This window comes from Lutjanus erythropterus, chromosome 16 (genome assembly GCF_056507025.1).
Source record: "Lutjanus erythropterus isolate fLutEry1 chromosome 16, fLutEry1.hap2, whole genome shotgun sequence".
Lineage (NCBI taxonomy): Eukaryota > Metazoa > Chordata > Actinopteri > Lutjaniformes > Lutjanidae > Lutjanus > Lutjanus erythropterus.
In genome coordinates, this window is record NC_139332.1 from 4,762,807 (window position 1) to 4,790,578 (window position 27,772).

The 27,772-nt window shown below is 40.2% G+C and overlaps 1 protein-coding gene across 1 annotated transcript in view; it reads right to left on the reverse strand.

Annotated features, from left to right (window-relative positions):
- The window catches only part of LOC146312656 (retinoic acid receptor beta-like), a 117,885-nt gene that overhangs the window by 12,651 nt on the left and 77,462 nt on the right, over positions 1-27,772 (reverse strand). Inside the window, exons 4-6 of the mRNA XM_084738376.1 lie at positions 26,857-27,017; positions 14,543-14,719; positions 3,742-3,946 (exon numbers count right to left, since the gene is read on the reverse strand). Coding sequence (XP_084594502.1) covers positions 3,742-3,946; positions 14,543-14,719; positions 26,857-27,017 — 543 coding nt within the window. The remainder of the gene's footprint in view (positions 1-3,741; positions 3,947-14,542; positions 14,720-26,856; positions 27,018-27,772) is intronic.

Here is a 27,772-nt window from a genome sequence, read left to right on the forward strand (position 1 = left end):
GATAGGTTTTCATTCATCTTTATCTGTCTGTCTTTAAACACTATTTACATGCTCTTATGTACATATAAACAATAATATCCTCTGTAAACAATCCATAATGTCCACTTCATCTGTCTAATGTTTTACATTATAAATATATTTATGTACCACTGACCTAGTGGTTGTGCAGTAGGGCGGGGCTGAAACAAACGATTATTTTCTCATTTAATCAATCAATAGTTTTTTGTTTTAAAATGTCAGAAAATGGTGAAAAATGTCGATCAGTATTTCCCAAAGCCCAAGATGACATCCTCAGATGTCTTGTTTTACTCTTAACCCAAAGATATTCAGTTTACTGTCAGAGAGGAGTAAAGAAACCAGAAAATATTCATGTTTAAGAAGCTGAAATCAGAGAATTTTGACTTTTTTTCTTAACAAAATTACTCAAACCAAATAATCAATTATCTGAGCTTAATTTAACGCTATATATGCTAAATAAAATCTGTAATTTTAAATAAGATCTAAGCAGATTAATCAGTGATAAAAGTAAATGTTAGTTGCAAGCCTATTTTAAAAAAGGTAGACTGTTCAGATAATCTAGCTCTCAAGTAAAATTCTTTAAATAAATTTCATAATATAATAATTCACATAATAAAATGTGATGGTCTGTTTTAAAAATGTCATGTAACACATTTAAGATTAAACACACACATGCTACACTTTGAGGCCATAAGGTGGCAGTGTGTGCACTGAAATCAGCAGCTGCTGGACCTGTCGTCAAGGTGTGTGATTACAGATGCAATCAGAGGTGTCTCACACTGTCCATGGATTATGCAAGAGCCTGTAATATTTGCCAAGGCTCTTGGGATTGACTATATAAATATATATTGTTGAGCGAAAACGCAGCAGCAGCGGTGGAGCCGCAGCACCGAGGGGAGAGAGAGGAGAGTGATAATGAGAACTGAGGCTGCTGTGGAACTTTTGGTGGACGTACAGTAAAACTTTGAGTGAGTGGGACGAGTACAGAGACTTGTGTGTATGTGTGTGTGATAATGTGTGTGTATCCTGACATGAGAGAGTTAGTCATGCCTCAGGTATCTTGGAGGAAAACAAGCGGAGCGGGATAATCTCCTCTGGGAGGGCAGCTCAAACAATCCACTCAGTGAACTGACGCTGCTGTGACATACCTGCACGTCATCCTCTCCTCTCCTCTCCTCTCCTCTCCTCTCCTCTCCTCTCCTCTCCTCTCCTCTCCTCTCCTCTCCTCTCCTTGTGTTTGGCAGTCAGGATAGTGCTGCCTCACTGATAGCAACCTGTGGTTGACCTGGTTTCAGGCTCCCGTGGAGGCTGGCTTACTTTCATCCCAAACTGGGCTGCAGCTCCGCTCAATATTTAACTGGAGGAATCAATACAGGCTGACTATGCTGAATGGAGTGCAGTCAGGCATGGTCTGAATGTGGAGTGAATCAGTTTATTCATTCCACTTGATGTACTCCATGACTACACTATCAACTCTGTTGATATCTTTAAATCAGAATCTATGTTAAATATATGATGTAATCAGGCTGAAAAACATGGTGTAGCCATCTTAATGAAGGAGTGTGATGAGATTCTGCAGACAGACACTCATATGTCTGAGCTGAGGTTACAGATTTCTGATACTTTACAAAAATGTAGATGCACAGAAAATACCAGGGACAATAAATTGGAAATTTATATTATATTATATTATATTATATTATATTATATTATATTATATTATAAAATAAGCCAATAATTATCAGCTGTAAAAGTTTGTCATGTTTTTGATGTACTTCACAAGAAAAACAGAACATTTGAAGAGTCAGAACTGTTCCTTGTTTTGTTAATAATAGTGATTTGGTTCGGTCAGAGCTGCAGAATATTAAATCATTCATCTTTGCTCACTACATCTTAGATTCTCTTATCCTCTGCTGTGCAAGACCTTCTTTTTAAAACACAAAAATGTGAAATTATCTGTTGTCTTATCAGTATCAGCCATGACAAGTCATTATTGATTATTGGCTGAAAAAAAAAAACATATTGTGAATCTAAGCCTGGGCAATACAGCTGAAAAACCTTTCATGACGGTGAAGTTTCATGTAGGTCATTATAGATAATTATTGATCATGGAGGTTGTGACAGACAACATGTTGTGTACTCCAGGGTTGGAAGCAGCTGAGGTGATAAAATGAGTAAATATCACAACATCTTTGTCCAAAATACTCAATATTGTGACAATATTGTGGGGATGATTATTGATTATTGACTAAGTGGATAAAGGCAAATAACAGAACAGCTAGAAGAGTCTTGTAAGTTCAGAAAATGACATTGCTTTAAAGTGATGCTGCCTTTAAAACCAGGAAAAGACACACACTTTATCATGATATAACGACATGAAAAATCTATCACAATATCTCGTCAGGGTTGGAGTCACAACATGATTAGATACTGAAAAATAAAAATATCTTTAATCTAAGAATATGCTGATATAATATGTTCACATTTAAATGCGAGACATATCTTATATATTTAGTTGAGTTGTGCACTTACATTACTCCAAATGTTTCTAACAATCTTCAAATGCAGAGAAATCTGTAATTTATTCAAGGTGAAGGTGTGTTTTCACAGGATACGTCGGAGTTGTCCATTCCATTCGAATCAATATCAGTATTGATTTGATTAGGGATATTCTAGTTAAAACAGCAGTTTTACTTGGATATGAAAAAGAATCTCAGAGACCTACTACTGTCAGTTGTATAAGGAATCCTCTAACCTGGTGCATTCTTAAAAATATTAATATTTACATTAAGAATTGTGTTCTCCCTACCATTGTTTTGCCGTCCTCCCCCTTCCCTGAGCAAAGCAAAATATTTTTACATCATACTGTGAAGTCTCCAGTTTTAGATGATTTTATTCAGAAACTTTTCTTTGGTAATTTTATTTTGAAAGAGTAACGTAAGTTTCCTTCCTTCCTGTCACTCCCCAAAAGGCTGCTCATGAGGGTAATAACTGCAGGCTGTGCCACACATCCACAGGAGAAAAGACATTTATTAAAAGGTCTATTTTGGGGATTTTATGAATTGATATTGGATCATGCAAAGGAAAATCAATCTGAATTGATAATAGATGTTTTTAACCCAGACCTACAAATAAGTACAGTGTTTTGTGTTACGTGACTTTAGACAAAAGTCAATGCTGACTTTTTCTGACATTTTTTAGGCCAAACAACTTAACAATTAATCAAGGAAATAATCAACAGATACACAGCACAGTGGTTTCAAATTTTTTTCTGGCACGCCCCCCTTTCAGAATCTGAAAAAAGGTTAGCTGTATCTCTTGTTTGTGTATTTCTTCTATACCGATCGTACTCCTTCAACCTTGTTTCACTCTTTATTTCTCCCCTGGTCTTCTGCGTCCCATCTGCAGTTGCTCTGTGCTCCCCCAGGGGGGCCCACTCCCCAGTTTGAGAACCACTGGATTAATCGATGATGAAAATAAGAGTGAGGGTGTGTTTGATTGCTCATGAATTCAAAGACAATTTGCGTTACGTCGTCTTTAAGTTCCATGGACTTGTTCACATATGCAACGTGACGATGCTGAGGAGGCAGTGCACTACACTGATGTTTGTGTCCTTTCTCTTTGAGTTATATTCTTATCTTGTCCTTCTTTCCCTTCCCCTCCTCTCCCCTCCCTTCCCCTCCCCTCCCTGAATGCATGGTACGGTGCCCCCGGTTCGCCCACCTCCAGAGATGAGACAGATGGCGCTGAGGAGGCCTGTCTCCGTGTCGTCCATCTCGATGGGCAGCAGCTGGTTGGCAAAAGTGAACACCAAGTCGGTGAGCGGGCCGAAGCCAGCGTTGTGCATCTGCGTCCGGTTGAGGGTCAGCCCGTCCGAGAAGGTCATGGTGTCCTGGTCGGGGGTGTACCTCGTACAGATGCGCAGGATCTGAGGAAAGCAGGGAGAGGATTAGTCAGCAGGGACTTAGTGGACAGAAACCTTAGTCATAGAGGGCTGATCTACAGAGGTGAAGCTGCAGATAGTTGAGAAGTTATTGCAAAAACTGACATGCACTGAGTGTTCACCTCAGGTCCTTGTTCTTGTTGGTGTGAAAATGGCTCCAAAAAAGCATGAAATCATCATTTGGACACTAAATCTTGCCACTAAAAGCCAGTGAGTTACAGAGTGAAAGTCTTCAGTCTTCATTATAGAGTGAAGTGGTGAACAACAAAACATCTAGGCCATCACTGAGTTTGTCAATCTAAACTTGTGTTTGATGTTTGTCAGTCACAGACTGGTCAAAGCAAAGTAAAAGAACTCTTGGACATTAAGTTCAAAATCAAGTTTGGTTTTATTACTTATATACAGTAGATCTTTAGCTTGTTAGCAGTGTCTGGTGTGACAGCATGCAAATGGCATGTCGGGACTTTAGGAGACTTGGATTACACCAGACGAGCAGTATGGATGCATTTTATCTTTTTTTTTCCCCAGGTTTCTTTTTACATTTAAAAACTGGTCACCATTCACTTCCATTATTTGGGAGATTCTGCAACACTGTTTTCCTGTGAAACTCCAGCAGTGTTTGTGGACTAACAAAATAAACCTGACCTTCAATCTGATAATGACTGAATTTTAATTTTGGGGTGAACTATCCCTTTAAAATAAACCAAAAACTAAAGCATGATTTAATGGTACCACATTCTTATAAGACATCATTTATAATGAGCTGTAACTAGTTGTAACAAATGGGTACATTATTTTTATTTTTAGTTTATTTTTGAGGTTTTTGTATCATTCTCTAGCTTCAAGTATTGTTTTTAGTCAAATTATGTATGTTTTAGAGTAAACATTTTCCCAAGCCCTCCTTAAAATGTTTTCCCACGTGACCTGATGTAGATAATAATAATAATGTTGTTACATGTAAACCCCCCAGACTGAGGAGGGGGAAGGGGAGGTAACTTACATCACTGCTTTTTCCTACCAGCTGAGTGGATGTTTCCATTTGAAAAATACACAAAAGAAAGCAGATTAAGTTTCCATTTCATGTATAATCAACATTTATAAGTTAAGTGTTACCAGATAAAGAGAATGAATACTGGAAATTGATTTTTGAGTGGAGGGGTCAGTTTACCCAAATTAACAAAAATGTATTACCTTCCTTATGATATCTCACCATACTGATACTTTTTGTTTTATTTGTTCAGGTCTTTGATATTTAACTTTCACCGCCTGTTTGTGGTTCTTACAGCACTGAAAATTGTAATCTAAAGCTGCACTAATCAATATTTTTGTACTAACAATGGATCAAATAACTACGTATAATATGAAAGCTGCAACTTGTAGTGACAAATCTGCAGAGAACTGGCACCGACTCTGCAGTTCCTCTCAGCTTTACAGGCCTTTTTAGCCACTTCTAGTTCGTTGTTTTGGCTGTTTTACCTGCTCAACACCAAGCAGCAGTCAGACAAAGTTAGGACCTGGTGAACATTGTGAAAAATGAGCAGCTTTGTGCGATGAGATTATATGACACGATGAATTTCAGCTTGTTCCTCCTTCCTCAAGTGGCTAAAACAATCAGTTAAAACAGCTTTACAAGTGAGAAGATATATTTGTGTGTCTATGATTTGGGTGAACTAAGGCTGGAAATGCACCAAAAAAAACAAACAAAAAAAAACAAACTAGTATGTCAGTATGTCAGTATATAAGTCTATACACTGATCCAATATCATGTAATTTGGAAGTTGTGAAACAGAACTCTGATACTTCCCAGAAGTGTCCCATACACCTTTTTTAAAACCTGAGCCAGACCATACAGCAATAAAAGTAGCTATATGACATTCATACAGGGTTACAGTTGAGTCCCCTTATGAAATTTTGAAAACAGTATTTCTAAACATACTATTTTTCTTTATAAAGCGTAAACTATTTCTATTTGTGCGCAATGACAGAATTATTTAAGAAAAAACAAAAATGACCAGGGTTAATATTATTAGCCCCCTTAAGAACTGACCTTTTTATTGAGCCACAGCACAAACCACTGTTGTGCTTTAACTTAATGCTCAAGCTCGTAAAATCAAGTTAAAACTGAGGGTTATCTTCCAATTTACACATAGTATGAAATCAGTTTAGACTTGAGAAAAAGAACTGTTGATGCTCACAAAGCAGGAAACAAAGTTATCACAGTGTTTCCAAGTGTCAAGAACTGTAGTGAGAAGTATCATCAAGAAATTCAAAGAGAGTCACACAGTACAGAACAAGCCTGGCAGAGGGAGGAAGTGAAAGATGTCAAAGACTCTGGAAAGAAAACTAGTGAGAGATGAGTCTAAAGAGCCCAGAACAAATGCCAAGACACTAATGAATGACTTGATCAAGTCAGGACTTGTAGTCTCAAAGAAGACAATCACTAGAACCCTGCACAGGAATGGAAGAGACACCTTCAAGTCAGACTGAAGTATGCTAAGGACAATCAATCAAATCTGGATTGGTTTGAGAGATTCACCAAAGAAGAATGGGCTGGAATTCTTCAGGAGATGTGTCTGAGACTTGTGGAAAACTACAACAAATGACTGCAGGCTGTTATCCAACAAAAAGGATACACAATCTACTATTAGAATCGGGGGGGTACTAATTTTGACCCTGGTAGTTTTTGGTTTTTGTGAAATAATTTTGTATCTGTGTGCAAATTAAAACAATGTAAGCATCCAAAATAAAACTAGGATATTTGGAAAAGCTGTTAAAAATTCCTTGCTCTGTTTAACAGCACTTGGAAAATACTTTTTCTTTCTTAATTTAATGCTTTCATAGACTACCATCATCTACTGTCTCCCCTTTGCCTCCTCCCTACAGGTGCATTATTACAACCTCCTCCAGCCGCACTATATTTGTTGTTGTCAGAGTATTTTGACTCATCTTCTTCTTTTTTGGGGTAACTTTTGACTGAGCAGTGCCCTCTGGTGGAGCAAAAGCGGAGGCAGCGTTGTAGATGGTAGTGGTCTGTTTCAATACTTAAGGATTTTTAAAACTTCTTTGTTGTCCTGTGGTTGTGTATTGCTTGAGCTAGTGGCTACACTGCTCTGCTGCCCCCAAGACTACTGGAGCTACTGCTCAGATTGTCCATATCCATAAGCTTGTAGAAAACGTGCAGAAATACAGACAAAATTATTGTAGAGTATGGACAGAAGGCTCCGTTAATATCAGTATATGTATCTACTGTAGAGCATAAACCAGCCTTCATTGTGGGCAGTGACAGTTACATCGTTTGACACCTATTTACATCTATTTTCATAAGTAAAGGGGGAATTAATGAGCCTTTAGGCTGGGGATTCATTTCTGTGGATGTGCACAACCATCACTCCAAATGGATGAAGGATATACAAGACAGCCATGATGCTTATGGATGCATATGTGAATGCACAGTTAAAAGCAAGTATATCTCCAGCCTTATAAGCTATAGTAATAATAATTTCTCAGAACTCACTGGTATCAGCACTTGTGTTGGCTGATACACAAAACTTCAGCTATCTGAATCGCATTGGAAAATTGGAACATCTTTACTTGCTGCAGCTTTAACCACCTGATACACTTAGTGATGTCTGACTTTGCTTTTTTTACAGCATTATTTATATATGATACATCGCTCTAACTGTGGCCATGACTGGCAGGTAGACTCCAGAATAACCCTCCATGTCAGTGGTCTGAAGCAAGTCTAACAAGTTTCCCATAAAGAGCAGCAGATACAACAAGCACAAGCACAACAATGACCTTCCACACACTCAAAGAGAATAACCTTTGGGTCTCCCTGCTGCACTGTGTGTGTGTTTGTGTGTGTGTGTGTGTACACCTAATGAAGCAACTGATGGTGGATGTGAAGCTACAGTAGCCTTTGAAGCTATTTGAGTGGGCTGGCTCTGACAGTGAGTGGCAGGCGTGTCTGCAACATGAAAAAGAATAAAACATGGCTACTGGCGGTGACTCGCACCGGCTGGCCAGGCCTGCGTTTAGACACACACACGCTCTCACACACACACACAGATATACACACACACACACAGTGTTTGATCTTTCCTCTGACACTCCCTCACCCAGCCATTGTGCAGAGTATCTACGCCCTTCACCACAGAAATGTGCTGGTGAGCGGATGTTGATGGCTGAGCGAGAGCCAGAAAGTCATCACAGCCGGCCTTCAACTTCTCACCTCTGTGTCCCCGGGAGTTCACTACACTGCTCTGTCACATCGGACAAGTACGACTTAGTCACTACAAACTCCACAAACCATTCTTTAATACGACACTGCTACTGTTAAAAACATACACGCTGAATAACAAATACTGCATGTACAGGCCTCATTTTCATCAGCATTCATTTATCCAGCTTGTGTCTGGATATGATTTAGCTACTTTGCATTTACACCTCACATGAATATGCATCTTCATGCATAAATCATTGATTTTTGCATCCCCTCCTCTCCAAAATGCAGATCATCCTGTACCCTGTAACACCTTCGCTCTCATTTTGCATGTCCTTTAAAGGGCACACACCCAGCGCTCGAAATTAAGGATGTCCTGTTGTCCCTGGGACAATAAAAATAGCACCTGTGACACAAAGATAGGGTGTAGGGATGTCCCTGGTGACTAATTTCCCTGTCCATTAAATGGAAATTTTAATTTAGAGTAGTCAACTAGTCTGAAAGCAAAAAACAGCCAAAATTTAATAAGTGATTAGGTTACACGTTGTCCCAAAAATATTCCATGCATTCAGAGCCATTTGAAGCTGCTGTCACACATAATACACATAATCACATTCTTCAATAAAGAAACTGTACTTTAAATGCCACTGAAATGTGCACCACTTGGTGCCGTGCATTATGAACATTGCACATTATCTTACAAAACATGAAAACAGCTGACTGAATGTGCAGGATCACAGTGTTAGCTGTTGGCCACGCAGTGTGGCTAATGTTAGCAGTGGTAGCAACAGCAGCCTGCTCTCCCTGCAGGTTAAAGTCCACATGCCTGCGCTGAATATAGTAATGCATTGCTCCAGTTGAGTAGTCATTTGCACAGCCTGCATACAACTTTGTGTTAGATCAAAATACTACCGAACTGCACTGGTTTTATGAGATATCATCTGTCCCACTTTGCTGATGACAACATCTGGGATGCAGATGCAGCTGCATAACATCTTAGAGGCAACACTTAACTGGCACTGTACATGAATAAAATGTTGATAATTAGTTTAGTCTACTAGTATTTCTGGTATCGAGTTGTGTTTAATCATTAGTTGACTAATCGCATACATCCCTAATTTCTGGGACAGCAGAGAATCTTATCATTTCATTTCATTTAATACTGGAGCAAATCCTTAAATAGAGCTAATTTGGATAAAATGACCACATGCTGGGAATCTAAATTAGAGATGTAGCATTTTGCAGTGATGCACCATTTCATTTTTCTTAGCCGATTCCGATTTCCAATTTTTTTTTAAGGGTCTGACCTGCCAATTCCAATTTTGGCCGATTTCAATTTTCAGTCTTTCTAAGAACTATTATTGACAGAATTCACAAACATTTTTGCAACTTTTCTTATAAAAATTAAATTGGATGTTCATAATAAAACACTGACTATTAAATATTCATTAAATACTTTTTTAGATTTTACTAGATTAGATTTTCTCCAAAGTCCTCCAGGTTACAGCCAGGACGTATTATAGTCTGATATTAAGATTATGAATGGGGTGAACGCGATTTCGTGAGATCATGGAGTCTTGCGGGATTTTGCAGGACACAATTTCACGTGATCTCCTGTGGAAGCAGATGTAAACAATGGTTCCGGTCTCTGGCCAGTCGATCAGTGCATCTCTAATCTAAATGGTTACTTTCTCACCTGAAAATTTATTAAAACATTAAACTGACATAAATTTATTAACAGTCAGTGAATGTAATTAACCACTAACTCATTCAATCATTCATATGTAGATATCTGTTTATAGAGATGAGTGGGGTTTTTTTTTGGTGATTGGAGTGAGGTATGTAACATCTGGCTATTATTATTAATGGTCACAAAAGTTGAATGTGGTTGCTTTGTCATAATATCTGTGCCACAAAAGTTGCACCTGCTAATTGAGCTACATCATATCGGTCACTTATGTAATTGTGTATAACCTATTGCACTTTTCATAAGGAATTTAATTAAGGAATTTAATGAGCAGCAATTTCAGAATGAAAAAATAGAACAGCAGACAATGGTTGTAAAGTGTGAGACAGCTGAAAGTTGAACATGTGGGACACTGAGGAAAAATGTCTTGACACACCAGACTACGATGAGTATGTACTACTGTAACTAGAGTCTTTTGTTTTCTGAAGGCGTTTTCCAAACTTCCAAGCATCGTTCCCGTTTGTTTCACTGAAGTATGAAAAAGAACTCACGGTGACTTGAAACTTTCAAAATCATCACAGTGAAATTTAGTCGTGCTTCTATTTTTGTCAGTTACATAATCATAAATGTGTGTTAGAGTCTGGAGGAGAAGCACAATCAAACTCAGCCTCACGATGTGTCTGACTGTAGGGTGTCTGCAGGCAAACACGGCGCTGACGTCAGCCCAGACAGTGGAGGAGCGGTGCGTTCATGTGCACCTCTCTTCGACTTTCCTCAAAGGAGTCAACAAACCGCAAAATAATCGTGAGTCACAGGCACATGCAGTTAATCTAACTGTCAAAGTGAGTCACAAATCAGTATGTTCAGTTTGTGTGGTGATACTATACACAAGCTGGCATCCTTACAAAGGAGTGGAGAGAACAAGAGAGTTTGTCTCTTGTCTCTTCATGAAATCTTTATTAGCTGCAAATAACACCTAATCCTCAGCAAGAGATGCTAGAAAATAAATTGTTTCTCAAAATGCTTGTGTTCGCTGTAATTTTCACAGTAAAAAGATAACAAGAAGTATGTGTTTTTTCCACAATTGACCTCATTTAGAGGATAGGAGACTCTCCATTGAGGCTGTGGTTATGATATGGGAAGTCGTGCACACGATATGCTTGACGTTCAAATGGTTAAGTCATAACAACACTGTTGCTAGGCAACACCAACATGGACCCCAAAACTGTCAGGAGGCCACCAAGCTAACATTTTAGCAAGCTAGTGAGCAGGTGATGCAGGACAAGGTAAGACCACTGGGAAAATCATAATAGTCATAATCATTAAATTAGGAAGAAAAACTCTTTATGACAAAAAATACAATATTAACTTATTATCCAATGAAAAATTAACTCCCAGGACCTCTAACATTTCTGAAAACATCAGCAAACATATCACAACTCATGAATACCAGAGGGCTGATCATAAGGACTCATCTCATGAACACGGTACACACTATTTGACAGCAGCATGAGACCTTTGCTACTATTATAGGGCAATTCTACTGAATTGATGCCATTAAAGAACTTTTTGCTGGTTGTTGTCCCAGAAAACTGTGCTAGCTAACCATGTGCTGACTAACATCTTCTTAATTAAAAAAAAATAAAAATTAATCACTTCATGTTATGTGTGTGACATCACTGTCACCTGTGTGGTTAACATTAGGTGTGTGTGTGTCCCACCCCCATCTTCTTCTGCTGCCCAATTCCAGTGGTTCCCTTCTTCTTAGAGTGACAATTTTTTTGTCAGACAATGCGTCACAGTGTCCCCTACCGCCTCGCAGTGAAAGCAGCAATTGATGAGATATCTCATCATTGGCAGGGAAGCGTTGTGGCTTGAATGACGACTTTAAACTAGTTCTGTAGAATGGCCCAGTAACACATAAACCAGTACTCACACCTCTAACAGCCTGCTGATGTCACCAAGCCCTGCGAGTTAAACTCTGTATTGTAGTCGTGGTCACATAAGCAGCCTGTCATCACTTTCTCTTCCTTCCTCTCCCTCTGAGCAGTGAATGCTAATCAAATCACTGCCCTACAACAGCCAAGCATGCATGAGAGAGAGACAGAGGAGGAAGAGAGGCAGCCATTTGCCTTTTTTCCATCTCATTACTGCGGCTGCATTAGACCAGTACATCGCTCCACTTAACAAGTCCTAAATAACAAACAAACAGCGAGCCGCCGCAGCCGGACGACTCTGCGTGCAGACATTTGCACATCTGTACTCCATAAAAAAGAACATTAACACATGCAGCCACTGTCCAATGTTAAAAACAACTGTCCCCCCAAAAAAGATTAGAGGCTGAATAATGCCTCTGTGTGTAATCAAATCTCCGCTTCAGACAGCTCCTCCACATGAAGAATCAAACTGAGTGGCATGATCAATTAATTGGATCTTCCTGACTCCTACTGGCCAGCTGAGTAGGTCATCCAATAAGGTTTGAGGATTGGTCTTATGGGAGCCGGGCTTGAGGTTGAACCCACCAATCCCCCGGAGATCTGAGGCTATTGACTCACCGCTCAGTCTAAATGAATTAATGGATTCTTACACACTGAGCAACAACAGGGACATTAGAAAATAAATATTAGATACACTAAAGTAGACAACTCCCTATCTGGGAGAGAGGTATGTTTATATAACTGTGTTATGTCACTGCTGTGAACAGTTCAGGGAAGGTTTTTAGCTCATTACTAAATATTTTACAGAGTTTAGACTCCACTGAAGAGGAATCTAAACTGTGTATCTGGGAGTTAGTCTGCTAAAGGAAACTGGTTCACAGCAGTGACTAATGTACTTTAAAAAAAAAAAAGCAGGAAAGAGACAGGGAGTGGAACACTGTGCTCCATGCAAACATGTCAAAATATCCCCAGACCAGAAACCTTTTGGCATACCTATGCAACGCAGTGCCAACTAACCAGCTAAGTCCTGATCGGATTATTTCTACATAGCTGTACGGAGTCACAATACTGTCATAAATTTACTGTCAAAAATATACTTTTGGAACATTAAAAATGTGTTGCCAGGTTCTTCACTAGCCGATTTTAATTTGTCCACAGATGATTAACGTCGGGTTTGGATGAGCAGGTCGATGGTGGATCAGATTTGGCGATACGCTTTGCAGACATTCAATATATCATTTGGGAAATAAATTGGGGCAAAAATGTGTCACTGATTCATCTTCTGCTAAACAACCAAGAGCAATATGAGCACGAAAAAACCTTTAGGAACTGGGCATCTCAGTGGTTCCCAAACTGAGGGGGCCGGCCCTCCTGGGACCTTTATGTCATTCAAATTCAACTTTTGAATCCTTTTTTAATCTGTTGCTTCACCAGTTATTTCTAATGGTTGATAATAATTATGGGTTGGTGTTAGGGTGGGTGGGGGGGGCTGAAGTTTTTCTGGCCTATGAAGGGTGGTGCACCAGAAAATGTTTAGGAACCACTGGTGGATGTAGCAATAAATCTGAGAACACTACCACAGTAACACATTACCATGAGCTTGCTTTCTTTTATGGCTTTCAAAATGATTTTAAATGATAGGGTCTATTTTGCACCTAGATGAGAACAGTCACATGACTTTCACCTAGGAGATGAAGGAATATAATATATAAAGTAGTTTTTTAATATGATCATTTGGCAGATTTCATTAGCACTAGGGATGTGGGAAATAATTCTGGCTGGAAAGATTATGAATTGAAGCAGACAAGTAACTAACAGGAAACTAAAAACTCATTTCTCAACAATAGGCTGTATGTTCCTTAAAGCTAAGCCAATTAGATGGTGTAACATAACCAACATCACATGTGTCATGTTTATGTTCTAATCTAGGATACTGTTTGAGTTTTGGTGAGAATACCTGAGCATGAACAACTTTATATGGATGGAGTCCAAGTGGCAGCCCCTGGCTTAAGAGCTAAAAATCTGATGCATCAATAATCATTTAATAATCACATCTTAGCCCTCTGAATTGAAACAAGAATCAAACGAAATGGTGAGGTGCCAATAAATCCTAATTAGGGATGAATTAGCACCCAGGAGTAAGTTGCCAACAATACAATTTGCACCCAGAGTGGATAGCCAGTGTGGCTATTTACACCCTCATGACATGTCTTCAGTCATGTCATGAGGGTTAGGTTTAGGCAACTAAAGTACTCCATAAAGTTCAGGAAAAGATCATGGTCTGTCTCTGCCATGCTGGTGTAAATAGCCACATTGAATATTCCACCCTGGGTGCAAATAGCATGGTTGGCTACTGACGCCTAGGTGCTAATAGCATCTGCCATAATTTTAAGGGGCTCAGGATAAGTTGGCAGCTCCTTGGTAAAAACATTTTTATTTACTTCTTTTTATTACTTTTTTCCACTGTACAAAACATATATATTGATAGATACATGTGCATTCTCTTGACAATATTCACCACCTCTTTAACTTTTTGCATGCTTATTATAATTATTGCCATTTTGATTGGCTAAAGGACTCCTGATTCAGATTGCAGCATGTCAGAATTTATTGTTCTGAGGTTGCTAACTTGTTACCAACTTGCACCACAGTGTGACCAGTTCAACCACAGAGGGACGAGTCTATTTCCCTACACACCATTTTTGTTCCTCCAAAATAAAAGCACCAGCACCCACCAGAATGTCCAGGCAGGCAGCTTTCAGGAGCGTGATCTGGTCCGCGATGGTCAGCCCCGTGAATCCAGGCACTCGTTTGGCAAATTCCACGATCTTGATAATGCACTTAGTGGCCAGCTCGCTGAACTTGTCCCACAGGCCCAGGTCCAGCCTCACACGGTGGTCTGCACTCGAGTTCTGCAACACACACACACACGTGCAAACACACACAAACGGAGAGCGAGGCGTCAGGCGGGGAGGCAGCTCCTTTCGTCATTGCACAGACTGCTGCTAATGATCTCCTCAGTGCTCCCTCTTCACTCTGCTCTATATGTGTCACACTTACATACAGTAAATAGGCTCCATAAGACCTGAGCTCTCACAAACACTGGCAGGATTGTTGTTGTGAATGCGCCGAGCCGAGCCGGGCGGCCAGGCCCTGCGATAATGAGCGTAACAGTGTCAGTGGGATGCTTTGGCAATGATGGGATGCAGAAACAGAGCAGTGACAGGTAGCACAGAGCAGTTTGAAGCCAGAGGTGCCATTAAAACAGCTATACGGTCCAGAACCTACACAAACAGCGGAGGGGGAGCGGGGATGGGTGGGAGCCAGGGAGCAATGAAGACATAGCCACAGAGCGCAATGTGCAGAAAGAGGAAAAAGTGGAACTAAAAGTGCTGTAAGACACCAGAGAGAGGAAGGAAAGAGAGGAGATGACAGATGAAAGGGAGGAAAGTTAAGTATGTGAGAGCAGAGAGGCATTGTGGGAGTGGGGAGGGAAGAGAAGCGTGTATGCTGGGAGTTGTTCTCATGGGAGCTGATGTGTAAGCTGAGGTGAGATTGATGCATCAGTTTGTTGATTTATGGCCTTTGATTAGAAATCACATGACAGCCAGTGTCGTCCACCTCTCATATGTCTGATTACTGTTCTGGATCTTTGCCAAAAGGAAGCATTCTGCAGCTTTCAACGACATAAGCTTTAAACACAGATACGGACTCCAAATGACTTGGACTCAAATCAACTTGGACTCTTAAAATACTGTAACTGGCTGTACATCAGCTTAACAGCTAAGTAGCTTTACTTTGCTAGCTAGCTAACATTAGTCAAATGAGGCTGGAAACTGTCTGAACATTATGACTTGTTTATGACTCAAAACTCAAAGCAGAGGACTTGGGACTTGCAAGTCTTGACTTGATACTCGACTTGGGACAAAGACTTGGGACTAGCAAAACAATGACTTGGTCCCACCTCTGGTTTTAAAGGCTAATTCCAGTTTATTACCACTTATTTTGTCTTATCATTTTATCAGATATGATAACTTTGTACTTTTCAAGCCAAGGCAGGCAAATGATCTAAAACACTTTATTTGGCCATAAAAGCCAAATTGTTCATACCTGAACTGTTTTTATGATGTGATGGAGTTCTACCTGACCCAAACCAGACAGGTCCCCACAAAGCATTGGGGTTTTGGTTGTGTCTTGTGTAAAACTTAGGCTCTTGGGTCAAGTTTGGGTTCATCTGCTTCCACAGATTTTCATGGACTCAGATGTGAATATTTCGACATGTGACTGTAGGAAAAGGACAGGTGTAAATAATAAAATGAATAACAGGTGAAATGCATGTATCTGTGTCAGTATTATTCATGCTGTCTCACTGTCACACTGCCATGATTTACTGGGATACTGTGATAAATCAGAGCCACTGTAGTTATATGTATCATCTGTGTTTCCAGTTTTAACAAGTCAAAATAGTCAAGTTTCAATTTAAAGTGGAGTGTTATGTTGAAATATTGTGAGAATTTTTTTTCCTCTTACGTAAGCTTCTACAGAAGCTTGATCAGTGGCCCTATACAGTTCAAATTATGATGCCCTTTAGATTCAGTTTTGCATGTCCAAGGCTCTGCATGAAGTTTACCACTTTGCTAGTTTCAGAGAAATAATTTGACCTAAAATAAGTAGTTATGTGTGTCATATACATTACCTGTACAATACATAAGTTAAAAATAAGTCAATTTGACAATTGCTTTCACACAGGACATGAACCTCTGTCTCCTGGATGAAAGACCAGTCCTTGTTTGACCCACCTCCTCCATATGCAGACTTTCTTGCTCTTTATACTACATTACCTGACTTCAACAACACATGAAAATAAAATGTTAGAGGGGTACCTACAGCTTCACAGTTTGAAGCATAGGGGCACTGACCAAGCTGCTGTATTTGACACAATGGGAGTGAGAACAGGCTGTAATATTACTCATTCAAATGATGGGCAAAACTGTGAAAGTTTTGATTAACTAGAATTATCCTTTCTTCCTGGTGATCAGAACTCTGGTCCAGATGCTGTTGAACCTTGATAAGAGCACAATTTTGAGTGGAACCTTTTCCAGTACATTACATTTTGTTGTGATTACAATAAACATAAAATGTCAGAATTAGCATTTCCCTTCACTTGTTCAACTCAATCTATTAATTTTCTGATTATATTTCCAATTAGTCTAAAAATTAATAATAATTTTGTCTATACAACATCGAAAAATAGTTGAAAAAGACAATTTTCTAAGAGCCAAAGGTGACAAAATGAAGAATCGAAAAGGCAGATTTTCCCCTCAGGCATTAAATGTTCTGCCAAAATGTGCAAATATTCAAATGTTTTAGTCTGGTTGAGGTTTGAAAGCCTCAGACACAACAGTCAGACCATGATAGGACACCCAAACTCTCCAGTAATAACTCAGACTATTCAAATCCTTATAATTCTTTAACTCAATCTGCTATATCAGCTTGACCTCATTTCCACCGAAGTGTTTCTGAGGTGAAACTCTGAGCTGAGCTGCTCTAAATCCGAAATGTCAGGAAACAGCCAGGAGGAGAGGAGGAGGAGGAAAAAGAGGGAGAGACGAGACAATCAGAGCTAGGAGATATGATGATGGACAGACTCGGAGAGGCAGAGGGGAGAATGAGCAGCAGTTGGGGAATTGTCTGGGTGGAGCGAGGGGGAAAGCCGCGGCGTGCTGGCTGATGGTGGGTAGGCAGCATCTGATGATCATTTGTTTGTTTTCTGATGGTTTACATGGAATAGCCCATCTGTTCTCCATGAGTGAGTCTCCACATGTAGCAAGGACAGAACACACACACTGACAGAGGAGGAGGAGGTGACACACTGAGGAAAAATCTACTGTCTGTACAGGCTGGACACCACAAAAGACAAGACAGGACCAACTTGTGGTTGTATTGACCTTTAAAAGTGGAACATTTGTTTTTTAAAAATCTTTGACCATTTTTGACCTTTATGAGGCCCTCGAGATGAAAAATCACAGAAGAAAACAGTATTTCTAAATTCCAATTTATTTATATAATACAGCAATATATATAATGTATCTATTTAAGGACATGCTATAATGTTGAGGTCCAACTACACAATATCAGCCTGATTATAGCCTGACCTGATTTGTGCATTGTGTAATTCCATGTAGTGTCTCGTAATATAATAAACAACACTGTGTCTGTCTCAGCAGAAGGTTTAGCATGTTTGATTTTGTTTTTACCTCCTACGACAGGTTGCAGCTCTTCTGTGACGCTGACCAATAAGAGCAATCCGCACACAAATGTAAACACATTGAAGCCAAACAGAAGTGATGTTGTTGGTGTCGAAAGGTGGAACTATGAAACAGAGGAAAGGTTCATAGAGCTGCGTATGTTTTTAGGGTTTTCTATGCCAAGATAGTCATACACAGGATGCCACGTTTGTTTGCATTCTTTCACCCAGAAGTCCGTTGTGAGGGCTTCTTTTCTGGTGACATCACGCACATCATGAAGGACTGCAGATGATGATTGGTTGTGGAGCAACAAGTTGTCTGTCATGTCTCTTGTACACAACATTGCAAGAATTTATGTCTCCATAACTGCCTAATATGACATATGGACCATTTTAACAGACAAAAATATCTTGCAGTCTGACTTCAGCATTAGGCACAGTGGTGCTTTGAGCTAAATTATAAGATAAGATAGAAGTGTATTTATCTTATCTTATATTTAAATTCTCCAAAATTACAGCAACATGGAATATAAACAATAGAAAACAACAGAGTAGTATATGAAGTGAATATAAAATATTTCAATATATCAAAATAAGTTCATAAAGAGTAAATGTAAAACAACTATGCCTAATAGAATGACTATAGAAGTAACATACAGTAAGTTAAGAAAAAAGCAAGCTAAATTAAACTAAAATAAAAAAGAACTGTATTAGCAGTGACACTGAAAGTATTATTGGTAGTAATAATGAGAAGAAATATAATGTAACACTGTACCTGATATTACCTGTAGCTCATGCTAATATGCTAATACTGACAATGCTAACATGTTTATGTTTAGCAGGTATAATGTTTACCATGTTAGCTATTTCAGTTTATCCCTAGCATGTTAACATTTGCTAATTAGCACAAGGCCACTGACGGTGTTTGTTTGTTTGTTTGTTTGTGTCATTGATTGTACCTGCTGTTGTAACTATCTAGAGAGGGTTTGCATTAATCAAAATGCAAGAATCTTGTAGTCACTGTTAGAAGTATCTGTTATGTATTTAATGGTCCATGGGCCTACTTAAAAGTTGTGTAAAGCAACAGTAAACATGCGTTCTGAATGTGCCACACCACTGAAACACGTTATTAACCACCCAGCCAAATTTGAATTGGTAAGTATATAAAGTTTGGTCTCAAAATCATGAAAAAATGAGCAGAGGACAGTGACAGGATGGTATTTTTTTATTTTAAGTGAGTTTTCTGAAGTGAGCTGAAGTGAACTGCTGGGCTGATTTGGACTGAGAGAGTCGATGACGGTATGTTTGTAACTGATTGTTAGGATAGGTGAGGGGAGGGTGAGACGGTGTAGATCATGTGTCAATTTGTGGGGCTTATATATTGTTGGGGGACCATGGCTCCGGCACTTCACCGAGCCACGCTTCAGGTCTGCCCAAAAAATCCTGAACACAGAAATTGCGAACAACAGTTTAATGGTCTAACTCCACAATTCAGTACTACAGTGTTTCTTTCACATTTTCAGCAATGATTTTTCCTTTTCCTTCTTTTCCTTTACACAGACTTTAAGGCCATTGCTAAATTTGTCACTCTAAACTGGTGACTGACGTGTCAATCACAGACTGGTCAAACCAAACTAGAAGAACTCTGTGACCTTCTATAAGCCATAAAATAATCCATGATTTACTGGTACCACATTCTCATAAGGCATAATTTATAACAGGCTTTAACTATTTGTAACTAATGGCCTTGTTAATCATTAATAAATCATGTACTTATGCTTTATAGATCAGTTATAAGCCACTAATATGAACAAATTTTAGGCTGTCTGCTTGTGACTGATTGGACCACATGACCACCTACTTTCAGGAAAAGGGCTGTAGAGGATTTGGATCCATTTATTAACAACTTATTAATCGTCCATCACTGAGTCATGTTTCAGGTCCAGGTCATGTTTCTAATTATCTGTTTTAAAAAAAAAAACATGACAAAGATAAATAGCAACTGGGAGATTTTACAGTGTAAAAATCAACAGATACTGACTTCTGTAAACAAGCCTAATACTGTCTATCAGTCATGATGTCATCAGTCAGGCACTAATGCAAACTGGAGTGTTTGATTGGAAACACTTTTCTTTCTTGTAATATTCGTGCTTTTTATAAGCGTCTGTTTTCCTTTGCCAGTCCACTGCCTCGCCTCTCTGATTTTTCCATTATGTAGCAGCAGGGCTGGAGCTGCAGCATATAAACAAACAGTAAACAACTATATGAAAAGTGCTGTTGACAGCATCAAAAAGGTTTGTGGCACGGCCCGGGCCTGCAGAAACATCGTGATGTGTGAGGAGTGTACACAGTGTGATTCACAGGCCTCAGGAGAGACAGGGGAAAAAAGCCTTTGTGCAGCTGTAATTGACTGTTGCATAGACTTTTATTTTCAGATCATAAATACAAACTGCAAAGAGACATTGACAAAAAGGGTTTTGTGTCTCCAAACAAACTCCTTAGACATTTAGGTTGTTTATTTAGAATAAATAACTATAATGAAGTCATGCAGCAAAGTATCTCCATTCAAACAGGATATACAGGATATATTATTGAGTGACCTGTTAAAAGTTATAGCATTTAGTTGTGATACTTTTATGACTTTGCTACTTTAATTTTTATGAAAAGAGCCAAAGGTGTTTTTATGAAAATTAAAATAAACCCTGCTTTAAATCTAAAGTATTGTATAAACCCATAAATAATAAATAAAAATAACATACGAAGCAGTGGACTCTGGGAAAGTAAAGGATTACATGAGGAAAGTTTATCAAAACTCAGACAAAGGGAATATTAAAGCTGAACAGGAAGGAGAAAGCATCTAACAAGTCAAATCTTAAATTCTGATTTTCAACTTTTGAACTGTTAACAGTCAAACTAAGAGAGCACACACGTCTACCCCACAGCTGTCAGAGGAATACAGCAAAAGAAAGAGACAGACTATAATATTTCTGTTAAAGTTGGTCACAGGGGTGTTATATAATCTAGCACTTACTGTATGCCAAATATAACATAATTTGTTAGTCTGGGTTTCATTCTTGTCAGGGTAGAAGAACAGCTTCTGGAACGTGCTTCAGACCAACAACTCGACACTGGAGCTTCAGTTTCTTCTCATTCCCAAGTTGTCTGACACCAACGTTTTGTCACAGCTGCTCAGTGTCTCATGCAGACATACAAGGTACACTTTATTAACTGTATAAGACACAGAGGCTTTCATGTCATTATAACTCCCTCTGCATCAGGTGACGTAGTATAATGAATGAGATCGTCAGCGTATGGAGGAGGTGGTGTGGATGGATGAATGTTATGTGCATTACTGCAACTTGTGCCACATAAATTACTTCACTTATGCCACATGAAATGAGTAATGTAACGTAACAAAATGTTGCTATGGTCTTATGGTTACTAGTTATTGCCATTTATTTTGCAGTTGTCTTTCCTCTTGTTTCTGGATTTACTTCCTGTCTTTGTGTCTCTTTTCCCGCCCTTTTGAGTTGTGATTGTTTTCATCTGTCCTTCATTATTTCTACCTGCCTGTGTGTTTTGTCCTGTGTCTGTTCCCTCTTTAGTTGCCAGTATGTCTCTTCTGTTTGTCCAGTCTCCCCTCTGAGTTTCTGGATTATTGCTTTTTCTGGACTTTAGTTTCCCTGCCTCATCTTTTGGAATTGTGTGCCTTTGTTGGATTGTTTTGTAAGATTTTGTTCATTGACTTTTGTTATTAAATCTTTTGAACAAGAAGCTCAGTATCCCAGTTTGCATTTTGGCTCTGATTCTCTGGTTTACCTGTAACGTACTGTAATGTTTATTATTATTAAGTTATTAAGTTGGTTATGTGTTTGGACATTAAAGTACAGGTCTGTATCAGAGAAGATAAGGTAAGTGTATTTGTACTGCATAATTAAATCACAGAGGTAATTCAAAGTGCTTTACGTTAAGTAAAGAAATACATGAAAACATCAATTAAAAACACAGTAAAAAGGGAAATATATAGGACCCCATGGCTTAGTGGTTGCAACTCATACAGTGCAACCGCAACATCCCTGACTGCAGCTGGAGACCTGAGTTACATCTCACTGGTGTTGAGAAAAGTGCCCTCTATGGTGCTCTTCCAGTCTTACATACTAGAATGGGACAGTTTCACCATGAATGCATCATGACTTTCTGCATGCCGGTGCCCCACTGAATGCACGTGGTGCCCTTTATATTTTTTCTGTCCCTTCTCCTCAGACAGCCAGACTCCACTTCCTAAGTCCCGCCCCTTTTTGCTCTGTGTTCCAATAACAGCTGAGGAAGCTTGGCTTAACATCGGTTAACTTTCAACAACTCCTTTCCTGTTTCCTGTACTCAGATATGCTATGTGATCTGCTCGCCTATGCTGAAAAGAAAATCTAATTTTGAAGCCGGTTAAAAGCTGTAGCTGGGGGACATGGAAAAGCAACGTATAAACTCATATCTTAAGTTAGCTAATGTTAGCAAAATGATTGGTGTAGATTAGCTAGCTAGTTAGCTAGTGTTTTGCCAATATTAACTTTCAGATATGACTAGCTCGTTAATGATTGATATAGATGAGCTAGCTAGTTAGCTAGGGTTTTTCTACAGAACAAAACACTAGGTAAATCCCCCCAGCACGGTCTTTTAAATGTCTTCAAAATTAGGGTTTCTTGTCTTGGGTTAGAACATAGCATATCTAAGTGCAGGAATTTTTTTAATTTCAGATTTTTAGATTTTAGGAGAAAGCTGACCAGGGTTCCAAAAGGGGTGAGACAAAGAAAGGTTACAGAGGATGTGGCTTCTGGACAATAAAGCTCAGACTAGTGATCATGTGCAGGAAGGTGGACCAAGTTTACAGCCCTGACGCTGTTGAAGAAAAAGAAGCAGGTAAAAAAACTGAAAAACAAGTATGACATCCTTTATTGAAAATCCAATATGTACTCAATATGTCTGCAAACTTCAACATCAGTCTAAGCCCGGCCCCGGGAGCTCTTTGAGTGTGATAGGGCTTGAACCAGCCCTGTGAAGTGACTGTGCAGACAGCTGGAGCGGCCCTCTGCTCAACAGCACATCAATCCCCCTGAGGTTGTTACTGAGAGGCAGTTAGCAGCGCGGCTGCTGGACACTGTCACAACGAAACAATCTATTGTGTGGCCACCCGAGAGAGAGCGAGCGAGATAAAGGGAGACAGGGAATAGCAGAGAGAGAGAGAGATCATTAAATATGATCTGGGGTTAAGTGAGAGGCACATTAGGGCCATGCTTAAATCACAGACAACGAGCTGCAGTCGACACAACAGCACTACGGACGCACATTCCACTGATTGACGTCCGAGTTGATGGGAAAGGAGGAGGTGCCCAGACATGAGTGTGTGTGTGTGTGTGTGTGTGTGTGTGAGTGTGTGTGAGGGAGAGAGTGTGTTTGCACAATGCACATATGTTGGGGGGTGGAGGTGGCTGATATTAAAGCAACTTATCTTGCTCTTCCCTCTGGGTGGAGAGGGAAAGGAAAGAAAAAAGGGGGAGCTGAGGAGGAAGGAGGGTGAGATAATTCGCAGTTGGATTTTTTTACAACCCCCCCTGCAATCTCAGTCAATTACACAAGTCCCATAATTCAATAGAGCGAAACAAGGAAGTTGCCGGGGAATTCTAATTTCATTTAGGAACATTTATCCAAACAAATTAGACAAGTTGCGACATTAGAAAAGAAGCTGGCAGAGTAGAAACGAGCGCTCCGCAGTACATCAGCAGGCTCGTGTGTACAGATGCAGAAAGAGAAAAGGCAGTAAAAGCAGCCAGCACCTGTGACGAATAGCGACGGCGGACAAACTGTAATGTGGCTAATATCTCCAGGCTGGGGCCGTGTACTGTAGAGCAGCAGCCATCGCTGGCGCTGCCGGCAGCTGCCGGCCCCGCCGAGCGCTAATGTTTTATTTTGTCTTTGAAACTGCCAGGCTCGTTTTTCATCACCATCACTGTCAATGAAGCGTTATTCATTGTCGAGCTAAGCCCTCTCACTCGCGCAGCTATCTCCGCTAACCCAGCAATGAACTCCTAAATCACTGCAGACTAGGATTTGAATATTTCACCACATAATTGGAGCTTTAACCTAATCTAGGGGCGCGGGAGCTCCTCTTCTGTTTCCGACGAGGAGGACTCAAAAGGCGCATCAGGATCCAATCGCTTGTAATAATGAGGAACTTCTCACAGTCTGTGAGCAAGCATAATTACCACTGATCCAGATTAAGGCTTTATCTGAGGCCCGACTGCCACTCCAACAAACAGCAAACACTGGCTTATATCATAACCATGGAGCAAGATTTTTGCTATTATGTCCTCCTATTTTCAGCTGTGGATTCTGCCTCAATGCAGACTGTTTATTTTGTCAAATCAGGAAGTGTCTCGTGGGAGAGGGAATGGGATGAGGGTGGAGTACAGAGGGGTTACAGTGATTAGGAGCTTTGTGCTGGTATTGAAAGGGGAAAAATAAAGAGTTATGGAGATGGAAGCTTACTGTACACTGAAACGACAGCAGCTGCAGCAGCAGGGTACAGCTGCACACAGTGGAAAGCTAATAGCTGCACTGTGTGCCAATCAGAATCAGAATCAGAATCAGAATCTGCTTTATTGTCAAGTAGGTTTCCACATACAGGGATTTTGCTGTGGTATGTTGGTGAATACAATAAATATAACACAAGGACATATGAATAGGGAGGTTAAGAAGCAGGGAGCATAAATAGCAACATAGACAGCTGACAGTAAACTATGTGATAACATCATAAAAACACTGGAAGAAAATCTGTTAGATGAAGAAGCCATACAGTACAAAGTACAAAATACTGTTATGGGAACATGCAAAATATTGTTCTGAGAATCAGCAAAATTTTGTGTATTTATAAATTACATTTAAATTGATTATCTGTAAAGAGATGTATGTTAACGTAATGCAGTTTTATGTACAGTGGCGAGGGTGGGTGGCGGTGAAGGGGTCAGAGACAGTATTGTTTGGGGTTCCCGGCCTTATTGTTTAGGCCAACTGCAGACAGGTAAAGACTATTTCTGAGGCGTGACGTTTTGGTCCTGATGGACCACAGCCTCCTGCGTGTGTCTGTGTTTGTGTGCAGGGTGAGGAGGGATTAGCCACAGTCTTACCTGCACGCCTAAGTGTTTAAGCATCTCTCAGTCACCTCTGCTTTAAAGTTTATTGTCAGTGACTGAATGATTTTCATCACTGCAACAAGAGAGACATTACCGCACATTATGGCTGCTCAGTGGCTTTGTTTATCTTAGTATAAACACTATTTTACATGATTGACAGGTGTCATGAGATTTCCAAAACTAGCACCACCAAATCATTAAACATACACCTCCCCCCTCCTGCTCTCCAACACTCCCCACAGAAGACTGTTTGTGGAGCGCCAGTGTCAATCACAGCTCACTCCCGCCGACTGTAATCTATATGTAAGTCAGCTTAAAAACAAACACATTAGAAGCTGTCAGCTCCCCGCACAATGCTGCCATGCCTACATGTCAATCAAAGCGCCGCTATCTCGGCTTGCTATCCAGCTATCAGCCGTCCTGCAGCTCCAACCATTTGCCTGTCAAAGCTTCAGCCGAACAAGGCTTTGCAGCGTCACGTACTCGCTCTAGAGGCTTTCTCGACATTTGTATGACCTCCAACTTTTGCACCGAGTCATGACGAGTGCAGAACCATCCCTTGGGGGTTAAGAGAAGCTTGTTGTCACTCATATGAGGCCAATATACTGTCCTTTACAGGGTCGGCCGCTTTTTTGTGACAGGACAAGCAAGGGCCTGATGTGTCTAACTGACGAGATTCTTCTTCAAGGTCCCACGTGGATTAGCATCCCCTCGCTATCTGGCCTTTCATGGGTTGTTAGTTTAGCGCAGAGCTCGGCGTTTGAGGGTTTTGAGGGCGGTTCAGGGACGGTGCAGAACTCTCAACCTTGACGTCTGCTGGGAGATGACAGGGAGAATAAAGCCCTCACAAACCCTGACAAGCATTCTCGACACCCAGCTTAGCGCTGTTGCACGAATCCGTCACTTCCGCGCTCGTTTTTGATTTACGGAAGCAGATAATGATGCAAGTTGGATTAGCCACATTTATTCCACGTTTCAGACGTGTCAAAAACTAGAAGCACGAGTTGGTGTCTGCCTCAACCAGACTGATGGGCAGCTGCCTGGCTGGCAAGCATTTCCCTGATGAGGGTTTGATGTTGGCAGTTGCAAACGTCTTCCAGTCCTGACATCTCTTTTTTACTTTCTCCTCTCACTGCTGCAGCATATAAAAAGTGGGGTAAACAAACCCTGCTACCAACTCGGATCAGTCTCACCAGAGGCAGCTGGAAGTCATGATGTGTTAGCTGCACGGTGCTATTATGATGCATGCTTTTTACTGTCCTTCCATCACACTTAATGTCCAATCAATAGCTATTGAGAGAAGAGGAAGAAGAAGTGTTGGTGAGGATTTGCCTGGACAGTCAGCGGTGTGCGTCTGAACTCTCGAGCTGCATTAGAGGGGGATTTAGAGTACAGTACAAGAGATTGATTATCATTATGAGCTCTGCACTCATGACTAGTTTGCAAGACCGGATCAAAGGAGCATGCAGCGCCATCGGCAATACAGGTCAAAGAAGTCAAAGAAACAGCGAAGCTCTGTTATGTTTATGATTCAAAAAGCAGTGCAGCCAAACACATTTATTGATCTACTGTACAGCAGAAAGGTCTTTTTTCAGGCACCACAGGACAGCGGACTCACCGTGGTGTATTTGCCAAGCTGGCAGAGGGAGGGGAAGGTTTCTTGATGGGCCTTGCGAATCTTTTCAATGATGGTCTCCAGCTCTGCTGTCAGCTCGTAGCTCTCTGCCAGCTCCGGCTTTGGGCTCTCCTTCTTCTTCTTATTCCGGTCATTTCGAACAGCTGAAAGAGAACAAAGGATTAGGATTAGCGTCAACAATGACTTGCAAATGCATGACTTGATCATTGAAACAAATGTGGATGCCGGTGGATTGAAACAAAATAAAAAGGCAGCTTGAGACACAACAAAACTTTGCTGCTAGCAAGCATTTTTCTGCTTACTTTTAAGAGATGCAGCAAGTTGTCAAGTTATAAACTGAGACCTTGCATAAGGACAAAAAGTTTCAGTCTGCTCTGTCAGCTCAACTAGACTCTGTCAGCTTAGTGCCACTGGCAAAGTCTCAAAAAGAGAGAAAACAAAAGTGTCTCTGAAAACTTGCCTCACAAATGGATTGTGTGATTTGCGCGGCCAGTCTCCAATAATTACCTTGATCAATTTCTTCTTAGAACTATTTTGGTGCTTTTTTACTTGAGAAGTTTACCCTAGGGGCTCTCAAACTTTTGATGACTGAGTGCCAATTTAGAGAGCCAGAATATGATGGCGGGCTGACCAGGAAAACCCAAGACTGTTGTAGGATTTGTGATTGGTCCTATAATGGCATTTAACATTTAAAATTCCTTGAACACTGAATTGACCTGTGTCCACATAAGACATATCACTTTATCTGTCCCCCCAGGTCCAACAACGTAAGAGTTGATTCATTTTTACTTTTTCTCTTTCTCCTTGACCATATAGTGTTTTTCCGTGGTGACTTTTCCATCACATTAAGCTGGTGAGTCGTCACTATCATTGATGACACTTTCAAGGTGCCACTAGT